General features: G+C 34.4%; 1 protein-coding gene across 1 annotated transcript in view; it reads left to right on the forward strand.

Moving 5' to 3' along the window:
* LOC133206147 (vacuolar protein sorting-associated protein 53 homolog) overlaps positions 1–15445 on the forward strand; it is a 540720-nt gene that overhangs the window by 11681 nt on the left and 513594 nt on the right. Inside the window, exon 2 of the mRNA XM_061342079.1 lies at positions 6377–6507. Coding sequence (XP_061198063.1) covers positions 6377–6507 — 131 coding nt within the window. The remainder of the gene's footprint in view (positions 1–6376; positions 6508–15445) is intronic.

Here is a 15445-nt window from a genome sequence, read left to right on the forward strand (position 1 = left end):
GTCTCTAGGTAGTGCTACGATATGTCCGTATGATAGCTGTGTTTCACTTGAAAGAAAAAAACTATCAAAATCCTATTGTGGTGTACAATACGCACCCCTTTCTCACAAAAACATTTTCTAGGAAGAAATTGCGTATTCAGCCAAATACGGTATATTATTATTAATATGACATTGACAATTTTGAGTTTAATATTGTTGAGTACATTGTGCCCCAAATCATTGTCATTTCTAGAAACTTTTATGTTCGCATTAGATGCAGGTGTACCTTCTGTCCCCAGAAGTTGGGCTTGGTCCCTCACTCAAAATTGTGGAAATGCATTGAGCCAGATCCAGAAGTTGGTAGGATGGCATAATGTTGGTAGGCATATATGGATGGTGTAGAAGCCTGTACATCTAGAGCATCAGAAGGGCAACTGAAAGGCTTGACTGTTCCATCCGTGATGCTCGCCGACTGAGGAAATTCGGAAGTAGTCAGACGAGGCTCTCATCTCCCCGCTCGTTTTCGTGGCTGAGCCTGGGTCTGACTCGCCGTCTTTCGCTTAGGCATTTCAAATCTTTGAAAACTTCTGCTTCAACTGATGATGAATCCGTGCACTTATGATGTACACAAAATGTGTTGAGGTATAGACTAAACTGATGCAGGACCAAAATAAAACATCCCAAATAATTGTATGATGGGAAAATTCATAGTTTTTCACTTTGATGAATGGATTTAACCTTTAGTGGTGAAATCCTATTAACTCTGTGTGTCTGAGGCTCAATGAAGGATCTTCCACAAAAATCACTCATTAATGAAAACAAAATGTAGTCATTTACTCTACTCATAATGTTTGAAACCCTGTTTTTGACTGAACTATATTTTGATACAATGACGAAATATACTTTAAGAACAGCAAAGCCATGATGGTCATATTTATATGGAAGCATCTTTGGGTAATGTTAATTCAAATTTGTTCAAATCATGACCCCCTGGGGAAGGAAGGGGACAAAACAGGCGATCAAAGTTTTAGGTAGGAAAATATAGGATAGATCATTTAAAAATCTTTTTCTCAAGAACAACAAAGCCATGATTAGTCATTTTAGTACAGAAGCATATTCAGGAACTGTAGATCACTAAATTTTCACGACACCTTATTTTCGCGAGATAGATATTTACTCCTTATTAGCGAGACAGAATATTCATGAATTGTGGTTATTGCTTTATATAATCTTTAGGAATATTAATATATGCGAGAATGAAGTTTTTGCAAGCACACTGTCTCACATAATCACACAAAAATAAAGTTCTTGTGAATAAAAAGTTATTTACAGTAGTGTAAATTCAAGATTGTTCAAATCATCACTCTGGGGGTAGGGTGGGGCCATAATAGAAAATAAAACTAAAAATATTGCATAGATGGTGCATTCCAGACTTGCTTTGGATGTAGGAAATGAAGGACATTTTCTTGATTAGTGAACAGGTTAAAGTTTTTGGAACAGGTCAATTCCCAACGAACTATAAGACCTACTTACACAGAACTTGCACGAATATTGTTTTCAGGATGCACACTAACTATAAAGAAAATATGATGTGAGATTTGCGTTACTTTTACTGATAACATTCGTGGAGGTGAGCTTCGTAATCTTTGATTACCTTTGTTTTTACTTAACATCATATTATATGCAAATTTGGAGGAAATATTTCAACAGTAAATTCAAATGATGTGTATTAAATTTTTTTTAAATATCCTGGTTTATTACAAACTTATTCAGACTTAAAAAATGCTAAAATCAGATCAAGGAGCAGGTCAAAATTTTGTAATTTACAATCTAGACACTAAATAATGTCTGGAGTCATATCTTCTGTAAAATGACAAACACGGAAAAATTCTACACGTTCAAATTAAGAATTGTTTCATTGTTTCTGATTCCAGATTATGACTTAATATTTTGCTTCAGTAAGATAGGAAATCAGTTTCAGAAGATGGGTAGTCTTCATCGAAAAAGGCAAAAAAGATGACGTCGTTGAATGTCTAGGAGCAGCAGTTAAACATACAATTTTGTGTTGTACTCTGGAAAACTCTAGAAAAATCTCTGAAAATGTTGGATGAAGTAGGAAATATGTCAGAATCGAGCCATGCATGTGTGTCTACATGTACAAGCGGTATTTGAATGATAGACTACTTGGATTAGACAATGGTGAACTCTACGAAAACAGATTATCTGTAAAAATCTTATCAAAAACATTGAAAAGTTAGTAACCAGGCTTGGGGTAATGCCAAATGTAATGGTAATGCATTGCAATGCATTACTTGAACTCAAAGTAATGCTAGTAATGTGTAATGCCCAAAAATTTGCATTACATGTAATGGTAATGTAATGCGCATTACTTTCTCAAATCCAGAGTAATGCTTGCATTACATAGCATTACAAAGCATTATTTTGTATATATACCTTTTTAAAAAAAAAAAAAAATGAATATATACTTGGAGATATTTGTTAAGATTAAATTTTTTTCTTAAATAATAGAAATGAATGAAAAGAGTTAACCTATTTAAATAAACTCTCTATATCTATTTAGATATATATATTTTTATTATGTTGAAAGTACATTACCATACATTCAATTTTTATACCTATTTTAGATCAGATTTAATTTCAAAGAAAATTTTAAAGATATTTTAACAAAAATATCCCTTAAAAATCATTCCAGTATGAGGCACACTAATTAATGTACAATGTAAACAGATAATTGCCACCTTTTGAATAGAGTGTCATCAAAACACAAAATGCCTCTAAGGTTATGTAACAATTAAAACAATGTATTGTTTTGAGAAGTACTCCAAAAACCAGCCCCTTTCTTCAGACTATGTTTATGAAACATTAATTGAGCTGGTCTAGCTTGAGCTGACCATGACAAATCCATTGCACCAAAAGGAAAAGAAGACCTGTCAGGCATTCTTGTTTTAGAAGAGCAAAATGTACATACTGTCCAACCGTTTTTACAAGTTTGTCAATGCATTTAATTTTTGTCATATTTTAACGTACACTAGATCCAAATAATTTTTGTGTCTTATTAAGATTAGTTTTAGTTTTAGGGAAGGAGTAAATTTGCCCCAAAAGTTTAATTGCTTTATGACATTAATTATATAGTTACACAAAAAGTGCATATTGTACATGTACATGTTTTTATCTTATTGGCAATTGAAAAGTTCAAACTTCCTATGAATAATAGATAGATATGTAATTTTTTTTACAGTGTAATAAAAACAAGTACTTGGAATTAAATTTGAATTATCATTCATCGATCATGTTTAGTTTTAAAGGGGTGGGATGCATGTTAATGAAAATAGTTGCAAGGTTTTGTATTTTTATTTCTGAAAACCTCCAAAAGTAATGGTAATGGTAATGCATTACTTTGCTAAAGTAATGGTAATGTAATGCATTACTTTAAGAAATTTAAGTAATGGTAATGGTAATTTAATGCCCAAATTCTTGAAGTAATGGTAATGTAATGCATTACTTTACAATGTAATTCGCCCCAAGCCTGTTAGTAACATCATGCTAAGAGTTTGGCGCTTCACAGATGCTGATCTTGTGAAAGCACACTAATGTAGTGAAAAAATGTAACATTGACAAACAAAATGATGCTACTGGAACAATTGTTAGCAAAATAGATTTCAAGTGATAAAGAAACGTTTTAAGGAGTGCACTGGTATTATATTGGGCAATATTGTGTGAAATGTTTAATGATAGTATTTTTGAGAACTTGATGTCAGTATGTTTTTGACATTGCAGCGTTGTTGAGGTTGCTCCGTGGTTACGAAACATGTTGATTTTAAAATTAAATAACTTGAATTCTATCAAATCACATGGAATGAAACTTCACAATAAAACAAAATAAACATTTTTAGCTCACCTTGACGAAGTCGAGATGATTAGGTCAACTCGACGAAGTCGAGATGAGCTTATGCTATACCCCCGGCGTCGGCGTCCCAGTTAAAGTTTTAGGAGCAAGTCCATTCCCAAGTAACTATAAGCCCTACCTGGACCAAACTTGCATGAATGATGCATCTAGGGATGGACACTACCACACTTGTTTCGGATGCTGGATCTGACCTAGATTTTCCACATGAATGACCAGGTTAAAGTTTTTGGAGCAGGTCCATTCCCAAGTAACTATAAGCCCTACCTGGACCAAACTTGCATGGATGATGCATCTAGAGATGGACACTACCACACTTGCTTCTGATGCTGGATCTGACCTAGATTTTCCAAATGAGTGACCAGGTTAAAGATTTTGGAGCAGGTCCGTTCCCAAGTAACTATAAGCCCTATCTAGACCAAACTTCCATGGATGATGCATCTAGGGATGTACAGTAACTCACCTGCTTCGGATGCTGGATCTAATCTAGATTTTCCACATGAGTGAATTTTAGCCATATTTTAACCAAATTAGCATGGATGATGTATCTAGGGATGGATACTTCCAGACTTGCTTTGGATTCTGAATATGACCTACATTTTCCAGATGAGTGACCAAGATAATTTTTTGGAGTAGCTATGTAATATTATGGCCTGTTATGATAAACTTTGTATAGATGGTGCATCTAAGGATGAAAACTTCCAGACTTGCTTTGGATTTTGGAACTAACCTAAATTTTCTTGAGTATAGTAAACAGGTTAAAAGTTTTCTAGCAGGTCTATTTCTAAGCAACTATAAGTCCTACTTAAATCAAACTTGCATGGATATTGATCTTTGGATGTACACTAACTTGAAAAAAAATATGATGTGAAATATGCATTACTTATAGATAACATTGGTCGAGGTGAGCTTCGTAATCTTTGATTACCTATGTTTACATATGATGATGTGCTCATTTTAAATTTCTTGAAGATAGTATAACGAAGATTGGCATAGTCCAGGAACTTTTCGAACAACCCCCGTATGAGGTATATCCTGATTAAAAAAGAACATTTAAATATGCAACAACAATTGCAACCAAAAAAACAAATGCTTTTTGTGTTTTAAGTTACATACATGTATACTATAAATAAAACAAAACTGGGTCATTTTTAAATAGCTAGGAGATATTGTTTAAATTTGATTTTTTTTGATATGGCATAGAAAGAACTTTGAAGGGTTTATGACGAGGTAAAGATTAAAATATGTATAATTTCCTATTATTGAATAATATTTATTGTTACTTGCCGAGAGAATGCATAATTATTAAATTTAAAATGAACAGGGGGAATAATCCTCACAATACCTCCATTTTTGAAATGCAGAAATACGTATGACATTATAAAAAATCAGTTGTTTGAATAGTAGTTGTACCCAGTATTTTGCTTAAATTAATAACTTACAACTTTGATTCATCAAAGATTTCCTAACACTGATCGACTGATTGGTTAGACAATGAACAGCCTGTTATACGCGAGGGAATATGTCAGGAAGGGGGGGCTTCAATTTTCCCCCCACTTTCTCCACTTGTTATCTGAAAATAGTCTATTTGCTTAAGTTTTGATTATATAAAAATTCATTCATTTAGACGCAGCTTGCTCCCCCCCTTCATACACACTTTTTGTCGCTGTTAGGTCAAACTCTTGCAAATTCCAGCATTTGAAAAGGAAAAAAATTAGAGAACCCCCACCCCGCCCCCAAAACATAGACTTTCCAAAAACGTTGCTAGCTGTGGGCCTGAAAGAATTTGTAGTAAATTTGCAAGTAGCTATGGATACCATGCTTATTGTGTACACATGCCAGGTACAGGTATATATGTGTCTTTGTAAACAAACAATAGCTTTTACACTTTGCTGGTCCATTGACCACAGGTGTCGCAATTACAAATTTTGTTATTCTGTATTTCTCTTTTAAAATTCAGTTTTCTGATTTTTTTTTTTTGCAAAATTATTGGGGCAGCGACCGCTGCCCCTGCCACTCCTTTGCTGATGCCCCTGGTTCTGCACATCACTAAAAATTAAAACTGAATCATGAAGATATTTTCGGTATGCATTTGGTAACATTTAACATGAATTTCAGTGTATTTATGTGTAGAATCAGAGTGATTTTAATGATATAACAAATTAATTTTGTTGATGACAATCACAAGATGTGAAAATTTCCGAGTTCCATTTTATTGAAGAAGCAGTTGTCTATGATATCAAAAAGCATAAATTTTAATTTATCCAAAGAAATGGTTGTATAAAGTGAAGAAAAGTCATACAATTTGATGTTATAGACTTTTGAGAATTTTTGCAATTTTAAATTTTCCAAAAGTTCTTTAGCATTTTTGAGGATCCACGTCTGATTTACACCACTTATAGAATATGCTGTAGCAGAGTATGTTTAAAGTTTTACAGTGCCAGAAAAATTTAAAATCAATGGTTTTTACAGGTTCTCCATAGCGATGATCCTTTGGACCATGCTGACTTCAATCCTATAGATCATATCAACACGTTGTTCCCAACAGAGCAGTCATTAGTCAACATAGATGATGTAGTTGGTAAAATGCAAATGAAGATACGGTATACAATTATTTTACAGATTTTTTTTTATACTGACTTTATAATTTTATACTGAATTCATATTTAAACAAACAAATTCCCTTTGGAGATTTTGCACATATCAACATAGGGTGCAGGGCAGGTGTAACTGGTCAACAGAGGATACTTACTCCTCCTAGGCACCTGATCCAACCTCTGGAATTTCCATGTTTTATGCCCTCTTCACAGATCTGTTTTGCTTATAGATTTTTATGAGATGGAACACTGTTCATTATCTTCACTTTATTCATTATTACACAGTTTCTATGGAGAGTCTCTACACCTCAGATAAAAATACAGTATACATTTATTGTAAAGAATTTTTTTATATTGACTATACATGCACATTGAAAACGTATGTAACAAATGTGCCAAACCCCCTTTGAGGACTTTGCAAATAACAACAGGTTTGGGGATCTGTACAAGTGATTTTTAGGTCACCTGAATTTACTGAGGTGACCTATTGCTATCTGTTTTCATCCATCGTCGTGTGTCGTCCGTTAACATTTGAACATTTTCAGCTTCTTCTCTGGAACCACTGAACTAATTTCAACAAAATTTGGCATATAGCATCTATGGGTGAAGGGAAGTAAAAATTGTGAAATACATGACCCCTTCCCCCTGGGGCCTGAGGAGTGGGACTGAAACCACTAAAATTAATGCAATCTTTAAAAATCTTCTTCTTTACTCCTTGACGTCAAGCAGGCAAACTGTTGGCAGGATTGTAATAAGCATTGAGCCCTCTACCTAAATTGTGAAATTCATGGCCCCAGGGTCAGGAGTTCTGGTGCTAGGGCAGGGCTTTGTTGACTGAAATATATGGAGATAACGAACAGTATTCAAGCTCAAAAGTCCATAAAACAATACAAAATAGGAGCAGAGCAAACACGGACCTCCAAACATCCGAGGTGGGATCAGGTGCCATGGAGGAGTGAGCATCCCCTGCCGACTGGTCACACCCGCCGTGTGCCTCTTGCCATGATCGGGAAATAACGGAAAAATCCGTCGACAATTCAGTGTGTAAATAATGGCCTAACAATTAGTATGAAAAATGTCAGTCAGCATTTGACTCAATGATAAATTGTATTTGCTGACAAGGTCATTGTATCGACCATAGAACTTACGAAATGATGACTTTAAACGAGACAGCTGATATTCTTGTTTCATCAACTTATTTGTCAATAATTTACCTTGTTTTAGAAATTGTACATACGTAGAGCATGCTCTTGCGTATCGAATCAACTGAGAGATATATACCCCGTATGCAGGTGATGAAGGTATATTGCTGCATAAGTAAGGGAAGTTGACGATTGAAAAGTTAAAGTCATCATGTTTATCATAAAGCTTGGTTGTTAGATTACCATTAATGTCTTTTTCAAGTAAAATATCCAAATATGAAACAGATGTGTCAGACTCTGTGGTATCTTTTATCTCAAGTTCACCAGGATATATCGTATCGACATAAGAATGGAAATAGCCATTGTTTATTGACAGTACATCGTGGATATATCTAAATGTCGAGTTGAAGTCACAGCAAGTGTTTTCTTCTTTTCACGTACAAGATTTTGGACAAATTCTGCTTCATATGAATACAAAAAAAAAAAGGTCTGCTAATAATGGGGCGAATGTATAGTGATAATGCACTATTTCTTTGAAAAGCTTCTCCTCTGCTCCGGGATATTAAGCAAACAAACTAAATGCATATTATGATGAAGAAAGGTGCCTCTTCCAAAATTTTGAATTCCATGGCCCCAGGGTCAGGGGTTCTGGTGTTAGGGCAGGACTGTGTTGAAATATATATATAAAGTGAAAAAGCATTATTTCTTTAAAAATCTTCTCTGATCTAGGGCAAACAAACTGAATGCAAAGTTATGATGAGTAAGGATGCCTCCTTAAGGGAAGTTACAATCAAGAAAATGGTTAAGACAGCTTCAATTCCATCTACAATGTATAAATATTTATAATATATATTGACTGCAAAGAAAGATTTCCGAAATAAATAATATGTAAAAATGTTAGAAATAAATAGTCTGTTTTCAATTACCTAAAAATTAATAATATGCAGTCATGCATGTCCTCAAAAACTTTGAAAATGAATAATTTGCCCATGCCGGGTGTTACCCCCTTCCCTCTTTGTTTCCTTGTCAAACTCTAACTTTTTTATTGAAGATTTAGAAGAAAAGCTGACTGCACATGAAATTCTACTTATCTGCTGATTAAAACTGGTTCATTGTTGTTGACTTACTATATAAGACAGCAAACTGTTGATACACGTGTGAATGAAGGCATATCTCGACTAACGGGATTAGATACGGTTCAATATACACAGTTTAAGTTTTTACCTGTGCACGTGTGATGACAATACTTAATCGAAATTTTCAAATGTTTTAGAGTAAATAACGAAAGCATAGAAAGACGTCAGTCTAGATAACAAGACCATGGCAAGAAATGTACAGTGTTTCTTGAAAAAAAAAAAACTTGGATGAACACGCATGCACGGACTAAGCATTTAAAAAAAAAAATTAAACTGGGCTTTATGTGTAAATTCCAGGTAACATATTTTACCTGCAGGTTTCAGTGAATAAAGCAAATGAAATGGGAAAATGCTTAAAAAAAAAAATACTTCTCACATATATTCAGATTTTTTTTTATTACATGTATTAAACTGAAAATTCCATGCGAAAATGCTGCGATAGAACTTTTTGACAGTATGATATATTGGCGATAACATCTTGGGTTGGTCAGTTATTTATCTATACATCACTTTTATTAATTTTTTTTCTAGTGATTGAGAGGCTTTTACATTTTAACATGTCCAGTTTCAAATTGACAATTTAGTTCGTAATTGTTTTTGTTTTGCTAAATTTGTAATTATTGCTCCCTAAAACTATTACTTACATGAATAAAAAATGATTTTATGGGCTTGATTTCGGAAAATAGCACAGAATCCTAATACATTTTTCAATGTGTCTTGGTTTCCAAGAACGTTCATAGAGACAAGAATAGGGTAGATAAAAGCTATAGAAATAAACAATAAAGTATATAATTCACTTTTATTTATTATAAATTGTACACGAAAATATTACGATGCTGCATTTAATATGAAAAAAAAAAGTTAATCAAGCACAACCCGATCATGCATAGGGAACAAGTAATCGCCTCACACTCTGTCGAGTTGTTTTGAAGTCGTAACTAGTTTTGAGTAGTTTCCTTATATTAACAGATGTAAGTCCAGATGCATGGTACTTAAAAATAATATTTTGAATCTCTAGGGTTATTTTCCATCCTTCTTTAACGGGCGCTGTGTCGAAAGAAATAAAAAAAAAAATACGTACTGTAATTGGTAATTGCAAGATCGGGGCGTGGCTTGCATAATTATTTCAAAAATTATTCATGAACAGTATGGTTCGCTTTGTGCACGGTACGCTACGCTTCTTGCACTGAATGGTTTGTTTTGTGTACGGTACGGTTCGCTTTGTGCACGGTATGGTACGCTCCTTGCACGGTACGGTACGCTTCTTGCATGGAATGGTACGGTTCGTTTCTGAGGTGTAGTAGCAGGTGTTAGGGTCTGTAATTGGTCTAGTATATATCTGTCCCCCATTTATCATTATTACCATGCAGACTATTAACAAAATGTGTATTTTTAAGGACCCTCTGTACACTGCACCCTATTTTCAGGGTACTTTTGTGTAATTAGACTGACCCACCATTTGACATATAAGTAGAATAAATTGTCATCTGAACTGTATCACATGATTTAAAATAAATCCAAGTATTCTAAACATTATATTAGACCAAGATAGAGTATTTGAAAGCTTTATTTGCATGTATTTTATCCATTTGAGTAAGCAAAGGCAATTTTTCTTTTCTATTACTTCATTGTCTTTGAGGATTTTTCCTGAATGAAAAAGGCACGCTCCCTATAATTAAAATGAGTTAGTTAATTTCAAAATATCCTCCTTTATGTTATACAATTTTCTCAGAGTCCAAAAAACATTTTTCATCAGTGTATAGAGGGTCCTTAACCCCATATTATTACTTCTCATATTGGCCTCTCTTGGCCTTTGACGAATATTTTAAAAGATAGGTTATTTTTGTCTTGTTTTTATTCATCTATTATTTCCAAGTCTACCTGATCGTTAAACTATGAAAGTACTTTTTGTATTATACAATAAATATTCTTGCATAATTCTCTTATTCTATTAACCTTTCAAATACATTGTTTAAAGCGATTAATTATCAGAGGTGAATGGCAAAGGGGAATAACTTTGCTCAGCAGAATACAAGTTAAAAGAGACCTGGCCAGGATCAGAACACTTGTGTAAATGGTTCAGGTGTTCAAAATTCTGGTAAAAATACCTTTGCATATTAAAACTTTTACTCTGTTTGCCTCGAATATGCCCAGAAGCATTCAAAGGAATGCATTTTCAAAGAAATGCATTTTCACTATATTATTAAATAAATAAAGCCCCACCCTTACAACAGAACATCTGACCCAGGGGCCATGAACTCGCAATTCTGGAAGAAGCACCCTTGCTCATCTTAACTATACACTTGTTTCTTTGCTTTATAACCAGTAGTAGAAAAAATATTTTGAAAGAAATTACGCATTTTCAATAGAGCCCCCCCCCCCCTTCATCAGAACCACTGACCCTGTGGCCATGAATTTCAGTTTTGGAAGAGGCATTTTTAGGTCACCTGAGTCACTCAGGTGACCTATTGCTATCCGTTTTTGTCCGTCGGCGTGCGTCGTGCGACGTGCGTCGTGCGATGTGCGTTAACATTTGAACATTTTTAGCTTCTTCTCTGAAACCGCTCAACCAATTTCAACTAAATTTGGCATATAGCATCTATGGGTGAAGGGGAACAAAAATTGTGAATTTCATGGTCCCTGCCCCCCTGGGGCCTGAGGGGTGGGGCTAAAACCACCAAAATAAATGCAATCTTTAAAAATCTTCTTCTTTACTCCTGGACATCAAGCAGTCAAACTGTTGGCATGATTGTAATAAGCATTGAGTCCTCTACCAAAATTGTGAAATTCATGGCCCCAGGGTCAGGGGTTCTGGTGCTAGGGCGGGGCTATATAGATCACATAGTGAAAGTGCATTATTTCTTTGAAAATCTTCTTCTCTGCTCCTGGGTATTAAATAAACTAACTTAGTATATAGTTATGATGAGTAAGAGTGACTCTTCCAAAATTGTGAAATTCATGGCCCCAGGGTCAGGGGTTCTGGTGTTAGGGCGGGGCTCTATTGATTATATAGTGAAAATGCATTGATTCTTTGGAAATCTTCTTCTGTGCTCCTGGGTATTAAATAAACTAACTAAGTATAAAGTAATGATGAGTAAGAGTACCTCTTCCAAAATTGTGAAATTCATGGCCCCAGGGGCAGGGGTTCTGGTGTTAGGGCGGGGCTCTATTGATTATATAGTGAAAATTCATTAATTCATTGAAAATCTTCTTCCCTGCTCCTGGGTATTAAATAAACTAACTAAGTATATAGTTATAATGAGTAAGAGTGCCTCTTCCAAAATTGTGAAATTCATGGCCCCAGGTGCAGGGGTTCTGGTGTTAGGGCGGGGCTCTATTGATTATATAGTGAAAATGCATTAATCCTTTGAAAATCTTCTTCTCTGCTCCTGGGTATTAAATTCAGTAACTAAGTACATAGTTACGATGAGCAAGAGTGCCTCTTTCAAAATTGTGAATTTCATGGCCCCTGGGTCAGGGGTTCTGGTGTTAGGGTGGGGCTCTATTGATTATATAGTGAAAATGCATTAATTCTTTGAAAATCTTCTTCTCTACTCCTGGGTGTTATTGAAACACATTAAATACTTAGTTATGATAATCAAGGATGCCTCTTTCAAAATTGTGAAATTCGTGGCCCCTGGATCAGGGGTTCTGGTGTTAGGGCGGGGCTCTATTGATTATAAAGTGAAAATGTTTTAATTCTTTAAAAATCTTTTTCTCTGCACCTGGATATTATTTAAACAAACAAAGTACGTTGTTATGATAAGCAAGAATGCCTCTCCCAAAATTGTGAAATTCATGGCCCCGGGGACAGGAGTTTTGGTGCTAGGGCGGGGCTACAGTCCCTGAAACGTTCTACTTTCCCATTTTTCTGTTCGTTCACCGTTCGTTCAGCGTGTGTTCACCGTTCATTCAGCGTGCGTTCACCGTTCGCTCTCCGTTCACAGTTTTGCGTTCAGTGTTCACTGTGCGCTCGCGTTCACCGTTCACAAAGCGTTCACCGTTCGCTCTTCGTTCGTTCACTTTGCATTCACCTTGCGTTCAGCGTTCACTTATCGTTCAGTCTTCAGTGTCATTCGGAACTCCGAAGTGAAAGGACTTATCTTTTTTTAAGTAAGGATTTACAGGTTTTGAATTTAATAAATAACATACCGTGTTTAAAGAATCATTATTTCATAGGAAAAAAAAATTATCTACAAAATTAATTTTTATTATTCTAACTTAGCTGTTGGGTTATTTATAAAATTTATCTGGAAAATAAATGTTGTTATAAGTACATGTATGTACCTAAGTAGAACGATGCTGAAAAATTAAATTTAAATACGGGCAAAATACTGATACTTCAAGCACTGCAACATTTTGTTGTTATGTTAAGGACGACAAATCGTTAATAGATAGATAATATTCGAAGTTAAATTATTTTACCAACTGCAGCAAAAATACGAAAATATTTATTTCTATCACATTTTTTTTTAAATAATACAGAAATACATTTTAGAACTTTTTCTGAGAATGATAAACAGTGCTGCGGATATCCAGTTAATTAAATATCTTTAGAGCGAATTAAATTGATAGTGTGGTTTAAAGAAATATTTGTTTAAAATGCAATACATTAAAGAGTTTTTTTTTATCTTTACATATATAAAGTCTTTAATTAAAGAGAGAGAAATGTGTTTATAACATGATTATCATTTATATAACCAAAGTGATTCTCCAGTAATGATATTTTTCATCGTAACTTTAAATGTTTGTCATTCGATATTATTAAGAGCCCCCCCCCCCCCCCCCCCTTTCCCCTAAATCGGTTACTTAGTTAGTGTTACCAGTACATTTTAATTAACATTTAAAAAGAAGTTAGTGTTTTGTAGCAAACAAATATGCATCTAAACAAAGTCATTAAACAATAGTAGTTCAAAATATACATGTGCCGGCGGTGATATTTTAAATTGGCAGGGAGTATGTTTCAAATTCAAGTGGCTTAATTATTCCAAGTATTTATTCCCAATGTATTTTATTCATTTATTTATTTATTTTTAGAAATGTTGGAATCAGATCTAAAAATGATAAGAAAAAATGTTAAAACTTCTTGGAAATACTAACACTTTGCCTTCGGTGTGACGAGACTTTCACACCTGCACAGTGTCGAATGATTTTGATTGACAGGTCATGCACGTGGACTTCATGTGAACTTGAAGCAGGAAAATAAAAACCGATTATGACTGTAAAACAAATGGACTTGTTGATTTAAAAAATGGTTACTTTCACTGACTGATATATTTAGAAAAAATTTAGAATTTTTGTTTGATATAGGTACAAACATTTGAGGAAAGGGCGGGGGGGGGGGGGGGGGGCTAAAACCGAATCTCTCTCTCTCATTTGTCTGTTTAATAAAAACTATGACAGCATATTACTTAAATATCAAGTTGTGAAAATTTAATATATATCAAATAATATGATTGCCTCTTTGTATCATCTTGTCCGAGTATAATCACGGCCGGGAAATGTCTACAGATACATGTAGAAGTCTGCTTAATAAATCATCATAAAAAATAAAACTGACACATAAATATATTATTGCAATAAAATTTTAAAATACGAGTGTATTTATGCAATACGTCCACATACCTTTGTAAAATTTTTTTTTTTCTTATTATTTTACACGGAATCGCCTTGTATGCATATGGTTGTTACAACCATTGTAATTCATTCTATAAGTCCGTAGTTTTCTCTTCTAAAATCCACATTATTTGTAATGGTTTTATATGTAAAATAAGAATAAACATATTTATTTTACAACTAGATTAATTTCATCTGTTATAACACAGAGTTCGGTAACAATTACAATGTTTTACAGCGATAAAAATCGTATTATCAAAAAGTTGAATTTAAACATCGTACATTTGTGCAGAAAATATTGTAAGAGTCTTAAATTAATAATTTTGCTTAATGTGCATGTATCGTCTTTCTTAGGACAATTCTCACTGATTTGTTTATTTATTATTTATTTATTTATTTTTTTTTAGCACCAGGCATTAGAATACAATAGAATAGTTTCAATGCAAGGAAAAGATCAGAGGCATTCCGAATAAATCATTCATCTTGCGTTCATCGTTCGTTCACCGTTCACTTTGCGCTCGCGTTTGCGCTCTGTTCGCGTTCTGCGTTCGCTCACCGTTCAGCGTTCACACATCGTTCACCAAGTTGCGTTCAGCGTTCACACATCGTTCACTCACCGTTCGCTCTGCGTTCGTTCAGCGTTCGCTCACCGTTCAAGTGGGAAAGTAGAACGTTTCAGGGACTGTATATAGATCCTATAGTGAAGGTGAATTATTTCTTTGAAAATCTTCTCTGCCCCTGGGTATTGCTTAAACAGACTAAAGTACATTGTTATGATACACAAGGATGCCTCTTCCAAAATTGTGAATTTTATGACCCCAGGTTTAAGGGTTCTGGTGAGAGAGGGGGGGGGGCTTCTATTGATTATAAAGTGAAAAAGCAAAATTTCTTTGAAAATATTCTTTTCTTCTTCTGGTTAAAAAAGCAAAGAAGCTAAGTGTATAGTTATGATGAGCAAGTGTGCTTCTTCCAGAGTGGTGAATTTCATGACCCCTGGGTCAGATGTGCTGGTGTGAGGGTGGGGCTCTTAATAATTTAGTGAAAATGCAT

The sequence above is a fragment of the Saccostrea echinata genome, unplaced genomic scaffold (genome assembly GCF_033153115.1).
Source record: "Saccostrea echinata isolate AGI-Se365-2 ecotype Australia unplaced genomic scaffold, CSIRO_AGI_Sech_v1 ptg000054l, whole genome shotgun sequence".
NCBI lineage: Eukaryota > Metazoa > Mollusca > Bivalvia > Ostreida > Ostreidae > Saccostrea > Saccostrea echinata.